Here is a 13,196-nt window from a genome sequence, read left to right on the forward strand (position 1 = left end):
AGAACCCGTTATGTGAGCAGCACCTTCCTGAAGTTATCTCCCAGAATAGAAATGTCAGAGGAAACACAATTCGTCGTTTGCACAATTCATCGGTGTGCAAACTCTTTTTCTTTGTCTTCCGTACTGGTGGGCCTGAAGTCTTTAGCTGACATTTAAATTGAGATTTTTAGGGGCGCCTGGGTGGCTCAGTGGGTTAAAGCCTCTGCCTTTGTCTCAGGTCGTGATCCCAGGGTTCTCTGCTCAGCAGGGAGCCTGCTTCCCCCCTCTCTCTTTCTGCCTGCCTCTCTGCCTACTTGTGATCTCTCTCTGTCAAATAAATAAATAAAATCTTTAAAACAAAACAAAACCAAATACTCTTTAAAAAAAATAAATTGAGATTTTAGTTTTTTCTGAAGAATGTGTTTCATGTAAGGAAAAGGTAACCCACCACCTCCAACCCCTCACTCCCACTCTTGTCACCCATGCCTTTTAGGAGCACCCATAATTTAATCTGAGGCCTCAAGGGGGCTTTTGGAGGCTTTCCAGAATTTTTGGATCTCTCGGTGAGCTGTTCGGAGTCTGGGCTGGGGACGTAGGAAATAGGACTGGCTTCAGGGCTCTGGGACTCCTGCTTCTGATTCACCCAGAGCAGCTCTGAATTGCGCTGTTTCTCCTTTAAGGCTTCAAGGAAAATTTGGTTGGGAGAAAGGATTCCACAGCACCTAAAAAAGAAGAAAAATTAGAAGGCTACTAATGTTAGGGTAGCATTTCAGCTGAAAGCTTTCAGTGAAGTGAGGATAGCCCTAGCCTCCCAGCTTCTGGCTCTGTGCCGTGTAAAGGCACCCCTGTCCCCGGGCTCCCAGAACTGCTATATTCAGCCCCCCTCTGTGTTCCTCCCTGGGAGCAGCCTCCTCAATGCTGTCCTCCGCGTGCTCTGTAGAAGGCAGTTCACACCCTTGCCTCCCCTCCCCACCCCACCCCACCTTCCTCCCCGAAGGGCCACTATCCATGTTAGGTATTGGTACATGATTTTCTGACCCTTTTACCTTCAGTGTCGTTAGAGAAGAGCCTGCAATCATTACAGTAAGGGCACACTTTTATGGAACATCTATTATGTGCTAACACGGTGGGAAGAGGCTAAAGACATGACTTATGCCCTAAAGAGTTCAGTCCAGTGATGGAGAGCAGAGATGAGCACCTGGAAAGTTAGATCACAGTGCACTGTCCCAAGGTGGAAATTACAACCGATGAGAGTCACTAAAATAAGGGCTTTGAATTGGGGGGGGGGGGGACAAGGTGCCCTGGTGGGCGTGGTCAAGCGGGACTAAGGCAGGGCAGCATGTGGCCTGATCTGTGACTCTGAAGGCTACTGGGTCATGAAGAGATGTTTCAGAGATCCTCCAAAGCTGGGTTCTACTGGGACAGGGTGTGTGGAGCAGTTAAAAGAAAGCAATGGGCTCCTCTGGGGGAAATGGGGGGGCAGCCTGGACTGGTCAGGGGCTGCCATGCTGTTAAATGTTAGAAGGGACATTGGGACTTTTTCCAATGGGAAGCCATTGAATATTTTTTTAAAAGATCTATTTATTTTAGAGGGAGAATGAGCGCAAGCACCTTATGGGGTTAGGCAGAGGAGAGAGAGAATCTTAAGCAGACTCCCTGCTGAGCACAGAGCCTGACTAGGGACTTTATCTCAGAATGCTGAGATCATAACCTGAGCCAAAATCATGGGTCAGACCCTTAAATGACTGAGTCACCCAGGCACCCCCCACTGAAGGTTTTTGAGCATCAGAATAACATGTGTGAATCAAGCTTTGGAAAGAGTAATCTGGCTGCTGTATAATGTGACATGAAGAGGCCCAGGAGTGTACAAGGGAGGTGGGACAGGATGTTAGGAGTAAGGAGATACAGGTGACAAGACCATGAGAAAGGCAGGGACAGAGCAAAGAAAGCATCCATGACACCTGGGTTTGAGTCACACTATCAGATGGGTAGGCCATGGCTCATCCCCTCACAGAGTCACAAGGTCCCCCTGTCCTCAAGGACAAGGAACCTATTGTTTACATCCTAGATTACTTCCCAGAAAAACTTTAGGTCATCGTGAGATGTCACAGGAAACAATCTGTCTTCTGGAGCATCCATCATTCCAACCTCTAGGGAACCCTGCTGTGAACCTTCCCCTTCTCCAAGCTCATTCTTCTCCATCATGTCCATCTTGACTGGGTAGACATGTTCATTTATCCCCACAAAGATATTTATCAGATAAATGCCCAGGACTGTCGCTGGGTTGTGCTTTCACATTTACATCAGGAGCTATGCCCAGGCATTGCTTTGCATATGTAAAGAGGAGTGGACCCAGAAGGAGACTGTGAGGTGGTTGCTGAGATCCCATAGCCTAGCAGACTAGATTTAGGTAGAAAGAGCAAGAGGCAGTACAGGGCATATCCACAGAACATTCAAAAAATCTGTAACACAAGGATCAATACTCCTGTTTTATAGTTGATGAAGTTGAGGCCCAGAGATGTTAAGTGAACTTAGTCCAAGATCGCACAGGAAGCAGACGGAGGAATAGGAACACACGTGTCTCTATGGCATCTGTAGGGGCCATAGTTCTTCTCTCTTTCTGCCAATTCCTACTGCCCTGGGCTGCGCTCTAGGATCCTGACTATTCCTCACCCTGCCTAGTTTTCCTCATAGCTGGGGTCTGTGGTATACAGATTGTGGGTGGTTAGTCCAAGAATAATTTGGCTGGAAAATGCTATTCTAGAAAGAATAGAAGAAGTTAGCATTACCATGTGATCCAGCCATTTTACAATGAGATATAAACCCAAGAGAAATGCAAACCTAGGTCAGCACAGAAACTTGTACATGAATGTTCCTTAGCAGCCTTATTCCCAACAGCCAAAATGTGTAAACAAGCCAAATGTCCGTCAGCTGAGGGATATTCCTCCCAGCAAAAGCATATGCCCAGGAAGGTAGAAGAGATTCCTAAGCCTCAGAGCACACTGTTTGGTGTGGGATAGCAGCATCTCTCTGAGAGGTCGCTGTGACGACCTTCCCTCTGCCACGTACCACGCAGAAGGGCCAGGAAATACTTCCCCCACCTGCCCAGCATGGATTATCGTGAGCAATGCAGATGGGCTCTTTCTATGGGCCTCCTTGGAAAATTCACTTATGAAGGTCCCCCTAAGTAGAGAGGTCGTTTATCTTCCAGGAGACTTACAAGGGCTGTCACCTGAGCCAAGGGGAAGGCGACTCAGCCGTGACCCTCACCCCAGCTCCTAAGGCAGGTGAGAAGTGGCCTCAGAGCAAGACTGTTCCTGGTCTGCTTTCTACCTGCAGAAGCATCACTGTTTTCCCTTAAGATGAAATCTGCCAAAACTTGAAACCCAAGTTTCATATTTTTTTTTTTAAAGATTCTGTTTATTTGACAGACAGAGATCACAAGTAGGCAGAGAGGCAGGCAGAGAGAGAAGAAGGGAAGCAGGCTCCCCACTGAGCAGAGACCCGGATGTGGGGCTCGATCCCAGGACCCTGGGATCATGACCTGAGCCGAAGGCAGAGGCTTTAACCCACTGAGCCACCCAGGCACCCCAAGTTTCATATTTTCTATAAACTCTTCAGGCATTTTTCTCCGATAGATCCACTTAATTTTGAATGTATGTGTGTGTTGCTATTGTTTTTTAAAACTGCTTTAAGTGCTTTTGATATCTTAAATAAAATAATTTAATACAGTAAACTGTTACATCATTTATTATATCCCCAAATGGATTATGGTTAAAGCTGTTTGAAAGAATTATTTTGACACAAAAATCAATTAAGACATTAGGAAGCAATTTTTAATAAGCAAAGATAATGCATTAGAAGTCAGTAATTGTCCTAGAAAAAAAGCATCAACTCATTCTCATATTTTGGGATTTGAGGTGCTTAATTGTTGGGGGGGTGGAAATGCCTTTATTAAATAAGGAAAACAAAATGAATGAGAGGAAGACTTTGGATATGACTGAGTCAGTAACTAAATGAAAGGGTCTAGGAAGGTCACAAACATAAAATACATGGTCCAGGTGAACCGGAGGAAGGACAGCAATGGTTCCACACACAAAGACTCAAGGTTTGGATTCTGGGTTGACTCTGGGATAGATACACGCCCCCCCTCCCAGACCACAAACACTACTGAAGCCTTCCTTACAAATGGAGGGCTGGCCAAGGCCACGGGCAGCGATGACCTGTGACCAGTGTGGGCCCCTGTTTGCCCTGTGTCACCTGTGAGTTCTTTCATAACTTGCAGTCGAGGCCGTCCTGTCTCGGCAATTTATCCACATCTCATTTGTCAGCTCAGGCGAGAACATTCTGCACACTTTCTCTGCTGTATGTGATATGCTATCTTGGATCTGCCTGCTTCAAAAGCAATTTGGGAGTATGATCTCCCCAAAGTCTTCCTTGGCGAAAAAGAGACAGTGACTCACTGACTCAGCCTGTCTTTGCATTTTCTCCTTCCCTGAGCCCCTTGACCAGTGGAGTTTAAGTCTCTTGCTGCTTCTGACACATCTAAAGGGCCTCTTATTACTGGCAGTAGCTTCCCTTATCAGGCACTCCTGGTGCCGGTTCTTTTTTGAACCCAGCTAATTTTGTCTGGGTGCTTGACACAACACTGTGCATTGCTTCCCCCTCTTCTTTTTGCATCCTGATTTCTTATCAGGTCCAGCCTCTGTATTGTGCTAAGAAGGAGTACAGGGCAATTTTGATCATATTTGGGGCTTTGGAGCATCTCCTCTTTAGGAACCTTCTCGAGCCTTCAGTGCCCTTTTCCCCCAAATAACCCCTAAGCTAATTCTTATTAATTCTAAAAGAAGTTCCATATTTATTTCTCTGCTAAATTTTAATAGTTTTATGAGCTCTTTATTTTCATTTTCTTCTCTCTGTAGAATGTTCAATTTAGTCAAAAGTGCTCTTGTGAGGGAGAGACTCTTTCAAGCATTCAGTAAAACCATTTCTTCATCTGAGGAGGCAAGTTTATGGAGAAAAGACAACAGGCCAAGACTTCCTGTTGAAACCAGCATATTCGGGTTCGTGGGGCTGCTGCTTTGAGTTTATCTTCCCAATCCTCTTTCGTCTGCCTAATTTTGCCAGAAGAAGGTGGTGTTTGTATGGATATCTGAACTCATTTTTTATTTTTTGTTTTGTAAGAATGTTTCATAACACGTAAAACACCAGATTTAGAGATGGCATTTGCACTTGGAGAAGGAAAATAAATCCATATTTGTCACCCCAAAAAACCAGATTGGTGATGACCCATGTCAGAGTACCAAATGTAGGCTGCCCTTGGTTTTCAGGGAGGAAGAGGAATACTCTCCCATTACCCTCCCACGTGTTAAATCCCATCGCAATGAAAACATAAGACATTTAGAGTGACCTGTGTGAGGATAAACAGCCCGCAAGGGGGTCTGGGAACATTGTCATCACCATAAATCTGAGCAGTGTGGGCAGTGGTGACCCTTACCCTCTGGTAGCTTCTTCCTGGTCCACATACCGACTGGCTGCGGAGGTCTTTGCCATCCGTGGAACGGGGACTTTCTTCTCGGATTTGGCTCTGGATTGCTTCTGGATCACCTGCCCCATGATTACCTCTTTACCACCTAACCACAGCTAGATGCCAGGGATCTTCAGGACAGGGCTGTGACTTTTTTTTTTTTTAACTCATCCTTCTGTCCCCAGTGACTAGAGTGGGGGCTTGGCACAGTGGTTGGCAAATATGTTGAGTCTTGAATGGTGGTTTTCCAGGGATTAGAGGCCAAGGGAAGAACCAAGTCCATCAAATCCTCAGGCCACTAGGTTAATCTTTCCAATTTCTAATCTATGGTGCTTTAGCTCTCAAGGCAGAGGAGGATACCTATATGGCATTGATGTGGTTGGCAACACATTAAATCGTGTGTCCACGTGGGCTGTGGGCAGCATGGAGCTGGGCAGCAAGTGTGGCAGGGGTGGAGGAAGCGGGTGTCCCCAAACCGCCTGTGTTGATGCCCCACCAGGATCCCCTTGTAATCTGGCCTGACTCCAGACACTGTGGCAACTCCTCCTCTCCCTGGCTCTGCCCAGTGCCCTTGAGGTCAGGAATGCCAGCCATGAGCCATCCCCACTTAAGCATCCAGCCTGTTGCTAACTCCAAGCTCAGTTCCTGGTTTCCTTTTACATAACTTCGCGGTTTCATTTCACACGTTCCCTCCTCCTGAGGACACTCCTTGCCACTTGACTTCTAGGTAATCCCACTCCCCTGCTTCCTGCCATCTCATTGGCTTTGCCTACTCCGGGTCCCCGGCTATTTCTCCTCCTCTCCTGAATCGTAGATCATATATTCTCTTCTCATTCCCGCGAGGGCCTCTGTCTATCCTGCAGCTTTCAGCATCTCTGAAATACTGATGGCTTAACACCACTGTCTCCAGTCTGGACCTCCTATCTGTGCATCTGCCTGCGCAGAAGCTTCTTTTTTTTTTTTTTTTTTTTTTTTAGATTTTTATTTATTTATTTGACAGAGAGAGAGATCACAAATAGGCAGAGAGGCAGGCAGAGAGAGAGGAGGAAGCAGGCTCCCTGTTGAGCAGAAAGCCTGATACAGGGCTTGATCCCAAGAACCTGAGATCATGACCTGAGCCGAAGGCAGAGGCCCAACCCACTGAGCCACCCAGGCGCCCTTGTGCAGAAGCTTCTACTCTGTCTTGCCACATCTCAGTTCACGGCAGCCCCACTCTTCCAGTTACTCAGGCTGAACACCTTGGAGTCATCTGGGCTCTTCCATTTCTTCCCCACCCCACATCCAGTGAGAGGTGCTAAATCTATTCAGAATCTGACCACCCCCATTCTCACCCCCTCCACTGCTCCGAACCTGGTCCGAGTAGCCACAGGCTTGCAGCTGGATCATTGCAATTGTGTGAAGCTAGAGCTTTCAGCCTTGGCACGGCCCCTGCATTCTATTTGCAGTGCAGCCCAGGGTGAGGCTGTTAACGCACAGGTCAGATGGTGTCACTCCTTGGCCCACCACCCTCCCGTGGCCCTCCATCTCACTCGGGGTAGGAGCCATTGTCTGCAGCCTCATCTCAGCTCTAGTCCCACTGGCTCTTGGCTGCTCATCTGGAACACTGGGCTACTCCCAGGTTAGAACTGTGACCCTGGCCTTTCCCTCTCACAGGCTGTTCTCCCAGGTGTGTGCGTGTCTGCCCCCCTCCTCCCACCCCATGCTTCCACATCGACTTCTCAGGCAAGGCCTTGCTGACCCAGTGGTTTGGAACTACAGCCTTCTCCCAGCTGGCCTCCTATACTCTGGCATTCTCTGTAACCCTCTCCCCTGCTCCACTGGTTCCCTTGTTACTATTTTAAAATCCCTTGTGATTGGTCAATTCCATCTGGCCTCTGAATCTCTCCACTAGAAAATAAACTCCATGAGGGCAGGGAATTTTTTTTTTTTTTCATTCACTGTGGAATCTCTAGAACCCAGAACGGTGCCTGGCGCATGGCAGATGCTCCGTGAACATTTGTTTAATGACTTCATTAATGGATCTGGATCATGATGCTAAGTTAGGAGGAAGAGAAGGTGCCTTTGATGGTTGAATCAGGATCAAAAATTGTTTCAGTTTACCAGATTCATAGGCCAAATATAGCCCCATAAAGGTAAAAACATACATGTAGATCCCTGTAGTCAGAGCCAGAAGCTTACTCTACAAACAAAAGAAGAGGAACGCACCATGAGGAAACCTAAAGCTTAGATTTGACAGTAATTTCAGAATCAAATGGCAGGGGCATTTTAAAAAAAAAAATTTTTATTTAACTTTTAAATTTTTAAATAAATATATAATGTATTTTTATCCCCAGGGGTACAGGTCCGTGAATCGTCAGGTTTACACATTTCACAGCACTCACCATAGCACAAACTTTCCCCAGTGTCCATATCCCCACCACCCTCTCCCGTCCCCCCTCCCCCCAGCAACCCTCAGTCTGTTTTTTGAGATTGAGTCTTTTATGGTTTGAGTAACATGTTTTTGATGCAAAAAACAACAACAAAAAACAAAACAAAACAAAACAACTTGATGGTCCCATTAACAGATGTATAATACACAGATTATGGGAGATGGTAGGTTTGCCCTAATAATCTTTGCTGCTTAAACAGCAGTGGGAGAATTGAATTTACCTCTGGGCCACATGCCTAAAAAGACAATATGAGCCCCATTTGGACAAGAGCCACCTCGGGTAACTACATGTCATGGGAGAAATGTTCACAGTATCTGGCCATTCTTTTCAGCAGGAAAAACTCAGGGGAGACCTAACTAGTTTCTTTAGCTATTTGACAAGCCATTCCGTGGAAGAAGGAGCATTCACTATTACTTTAGTCAGTGGAACTGAGACCTTTGAGAAGAAGACGAATTTGAGATAAGGATAGGAAGACACGCAAATTGGTGAGAGCTACCCAAGTATGAAGCCACAGCTCCCAGAGGCAGTGAGCAACCCGTCCCTGGAGACACAGCAGGGCCCAGCAGAGAATCCTTAATAGGGGGATTCAGGACTGCATAAAATCAGGTCCTCCATGAAGCAGACATCAAGATGGGATTAGAGGTGCCAGAGATTGGGGAAATGGGAGGGGAGGCCAGAGGAAGCCAGGAGAGCCATCAGATCACAATGAAGGGGAGAGGGCAGGAAAGAGGACTGGATGGGAAGACTTTGACCACCACGCTGTATAAAGAAGTATCGGTGAGTCCGATGGGGAGTCTTTGGGGGAAAGCTGCCCAACAGAAGGGTTAGGAATTGGTCTTTGGAAGCATCCTCACTGCTCTCAGTCAATGGCTGGAAGCAGCCTATGGAGGGTGGGGCTCTAAGTGGCTTCCGAGGGCAGCAGCCGGGGCCATGAGTCGGCTATACTCCCAAGGGTGGGAGCTCTTGCAAGTGTGTTTTGGGGGCCCTTAATGGGAACTGTGCAGGGTCCTGGGTGGACTCCATTATTCTAAGCCCTCCTAACACCACGTATCACCCTGTGCTCTCCTGGGGCTTCCAGGACTGTGAGCATCTTCGTGACAAGAACTCAGCATCCCTACCCCTGGCCTGGGGGCCAGCATGTCCTCGGTACTCCCTGAGAGCCCAGCAAGCCGAGAGCAGAGAGCAAAGTGACCCCCACGCCCAGACCCGTAGCCATGCTCTAGACGGGAATCCCTTCATTTAAAGTGAGGCTAGTAAGTGTCGCTCCGCCACAGTCCCCCGAGAAACCCATGTGAAGTGGGGTTTGCGTGAGGATACGACCTTCCTATCGCTGCAGAAGTGCCAGGACTAAACGGAACAGCCCCTGAGCAGAGCGCAGTTGGAAGCCTTATCCATTACCCGCCTCTTCCCCTAGAAAGACAACCCTCATTTGTTATTTCCAGACTGTTTTCATTTTACTTACAGCGTGTGAAAAGTGTCGAATTGGGAAATAAATAATATTTTTTTCCGAACAGAGGTTTTGGAATCACTTCACAGATTTTGGAATTATTATCCTGTTTCCAAATGTTTGGTTTGTGTATCATTTCTTCATTTATATTTGTGAGCTCTCTGTTGCAAATGCCCTCATTTGGAAAACTCTGACAGAAGTCTGAATGAATTCGGCTGTTTGTCTGTGTTCATGTCTCATTGAGACATGCCTCCTCCCTGTATTTTGAAGTGCAGCAAAATCTTGCATGCAGTTTGGGAAAGAGGTATTTGCTAGAACACTCCTTTCCATTGCAGTAGTTCTGCAGTGACCAGTTCTTCTCTCATTAACATCCCTGTCTCCAGGTTCTCCTCTCTACAATAGCTCTTCCCATTAACAGGAAATTAAGATTCCTTCTCCACCTTCTGTTCAGAAACTCCCTTGTCCCTCTTGTCCCACTGTCGGAAGCCTAGAATTGCCCTGGTTTTCAGCCCCCTCCCTAAATGGCTCCAGCTTCCCCAGGCCACACTGTTTTCATGGGATTCCTCTAGCCATCTCCTTTGGGTCAAGCCTTTCTCCTCCCTGCACAAAAAATACTGTGCCCGTTCCAGCCCCGCCCCCATGTATGCTCCCAGTCCTAAAGTATCACCTTTTCTCTCCTTTGTTATCCGTACTCTGTTAGGCAAAACCCACAGGGAGCTCAGCTGGTGAGAAAGAAAGGGGAGGTTCGAACCCAGAGATACTTCTTTCCTCATTTATCTCTGAAAGACCACACTTGTCATCTAACTGAGGGTCTGTTCACCTGCCCTGTCTTCTCCTCTCTCCACAGCCCCTTCCACTGTTCCCATCATGCACCAAGTCAGTGCCACCATGAGGAGCATCACCTTGTCATGGCCACAGCCAGAGCAGCCCAACGGCATCATCCTGGACTATGAGATCCGGTACTATGAGAAGGTGAGGCCTGCTGCCATTCAGTGGAGGGTGGTCCTCGTAGGGCACAGGTGGGCAGGCTAGAGGAAGTCCTGAGGGAAGGAGGATTCTGCTGATGGAAGCCAGAAGCTCCTTGGGAGGGTTTGTTGGGTCTTCCTTGGCAAAACTCCCCAAAGTCTAGACACTGTCCGTGCCATTCTCTCAGGAGAGAATCTTCTGTTGTCTAAATGGCTGCAGTCTACCCTACTATCTAAATGGCTCAGTGGGCTGGTAGGGCCAGAACTAACTCCATTTTCCCAGGCGTGTGTTTGCTGTACTGACACAGATGCCACAACACTGCCACGTGTCCCCGAAACTTCCCAAGATTTTGTAATTTTGCAGACCAGTGTTTTCCAAAGTGTTGGACCGTGTTCTTCCGATATAAGTTTGTTTATTTATAAATGCTTGTAACGCCGTGCTAGTATATTTATAGAGATTAAAACATGTAAACGGAAATGTAAAAGGATGAGCTAGAAATTATTAGAAATAGAAATTTCTGTGTTATCTACTGACTGTTCTTTAGCAGCTGTTCCTGGGACCCACAGCAGGGTACACACTGCCAAGAGGAGGGAAATGGTGCCCTGTGGAGCAGGCCCCCTTGGTCTCTGTGGGGGAGGCACCATGTTAAACTGTACCATTTGCAAAATCCCAGGAAAACACTGACCCAACACACTGTTTCTGAAAACACCAGATTTATTTCCTTGTTCTGCAAGCATTTATCGAGTGCCTGCTATTTGGCATGTACCATTTGTGATATATTGATGATCTAAACAAAGATTCCTGCCCTCCTGGGGCTTACGTTCTGATGGAAGGAGACAGAAAATGAACACAATAAATAAGGATACCATAGGGTATGTTAGAAAATGAGCCATGCAAAGGAAAATAGAAAAAGCAGAGAACCGCAAATGTGATCAAGAGGGTCAGGATTGGGGGAGGAGCAGGTTGTAGAATTAAATAGAATGGTAAAGGGAGGCCTTTTAGAGCAGGTAGGTTTCAGGTAAAGACTTGAAAGAGGTGAGGTTATTGTGAAATGGGGGAGAGAGGGGCAGATGCCTATGCAAAGGCCCTGAGGCAAGGTCATGACTAGTGACTCTAGGAGCAGGAAGAAGACCAGCATGACTGGAGTGGTACAAGCGATGGGAAAGTAGCAGACAGGTCAGCGAGATAGCCAAAGGAGGTGACCATGTGGGACCTTAGAACTTCAGCTCTCCCGCTGAGATGGACTCTGTAGCAGGGTTAGGGGCTGAGGACAGACAAAATCTGACTTCTATTTTAAGAGGATCATTCAGCCATCCCATTAAAAACCAACCTGCTAGATCACAATCAGCCAGAACAAGGATGATGGGGTGGAACGAGGAATGGGAAGAGAGGACCGGGGAAACAGGATCCACCGCGATGGGAAGAGAGGACCGGGGAAACAGGATCCACCGGGATGGGAAGAGAGGACCGGGGAAACAGGATCCACCGGGATGGGAAGAGAGGACCGGGGAAACAGGATCCACCGGGATGGGAAGAGAGGACCGGGGAAACAGGATCCACCGGGATGGGAAGAGAGGACCGGGGAAACAGGATCCACCGGGATGGGAAGAGAGGACCGGGGAAACAGGATCCACCGGGATGGGAAGAGAGGACCGGGGAAACAGGATCCACCGGGATGGGAAGAGAGGACCGGGGAAACAGGATCCACCGGGATGGGAAGAGAGGACCGGGGAAACAGGATCCACCGGGATGGGAAGAGAGGACCGGGGAAACAGGATCCACCGGGATGGGAAGAGAGGACCGGGGAAACAGGATCCACCGGGATGGGAAGAGAGGACCGGGGAAACAGTAAATTTCAGATACAGAAACCAAAGACAGAGCAGCTGGATTTCTAGCAGGTTGGAGTTCAGACTTGGGAAGGTTTGTGCCCGGCCTGATAGGAAGATGTCCTTGATCATTTACCTAAAAGGGGACTTGCTGTGGTAGAGCATGATTGAGGTAAAGGAAGGGACAGAAACTTAGCTCGATGTCTAAAACACCTCTGAGAGGGGAGCAGGAAGCTAGAGGTCCATGTTTTCAGTCCAGGAGAGAGGACCAGCTTGGGAAAATCCATCTGGAATTTATGTGTCAGCACATAAACGGTATGAAAGCCCCAAGGCTGGCAGAATCACCCAGGGGACAGTGGAAATCGGAAGACAATCAGGGATGGAGACCGGCAGCCCTCTGGCATGGAGGTTGTGTTGAACAATGGAACATGACTGCCTTGGGAAACAGGACCCTAGTTTCCGGTGCCCTCCGTAGCTAACCAGCCATGCAGCCATGCTTCAATTACTAAGACACACTAGGTCACAGTTTTCACATCCATAAAATGGGAGCAGTTTACGTCCCCAAAAGTGGAGAGCCAGATGGATCTCTAATCTAGTCTGTAAGGAGATACGCCCTTTGGCCCTTTCAGCAGAACCTATGAGCAAGGTGAGAATTAGGGAGCATTCTGTTCCATTTAGAGAACATCAGGGTTTCTAGACAGTAGATTCAGATAATTCAGTGAATCGGGGGTAATCTAAACCATCTGGATTCGTAAGCAGCTTTGAACTTGGGGCCCTCGTTTGCTAGGTATCTTCTATCATTTACTAAAGTACATGTTGGGTTTCCACAAGATTTTGGACCAATCTGTTTGGACCAATTGTCCACACAGTCTCATTTCATCATCAAAGTCGACCTAAGAGTTCAGTAGGGAATCTCGTGTGACCAATATATGATGCAATGTCAGAATCACCAACAAGATGCCAACGGCCGACTTCCCACACACACTTGAACTGGAGCCTTAGAAGATCATCTCAGAAAAATC

The 13,196-nt window shown here is 47.6% G+C and overlaps 1 protein-coding gene across 2 annotated transcripts in view; it reads left to right on the plus strand.

Moving 5' to 3' along the window:
• The window catches only part of EPHB1 (EPH receptor B1), a 419,068-nt gene that overhangs the window by 317,654 nt on the left and 88,218 nt on the right, over positions 1-13,196 (plus strand). For both annotated transcript variants that reach the window (XM_059162673.1, XM_059162675.1), the window contains exon 6: positions 10,230-10,354. In XM_059162673.1, coding sequence (XP_059018656.1) covers positions 10,230-10,354 — 125 coding nt within the window. The remainder of the gene's footprint in view (positions 1-10,229; positions 10,355-13,196) is intronic.

Source organism: Mustela lutreola, chromosome 2, assembly GCF_030435805.1.
Source record: "Mustela lutreola isolate mMusLut2 chromosome 2, mMusLut2.pri, whole genome shotgun sequence".
In the NCBI taxonomy this organism is placed as follows: Eukaryota; Metazoa; Chordata; class Mammalia; order Carnivora; family Mustelidae; genus Mustela; species Mustela lutreola.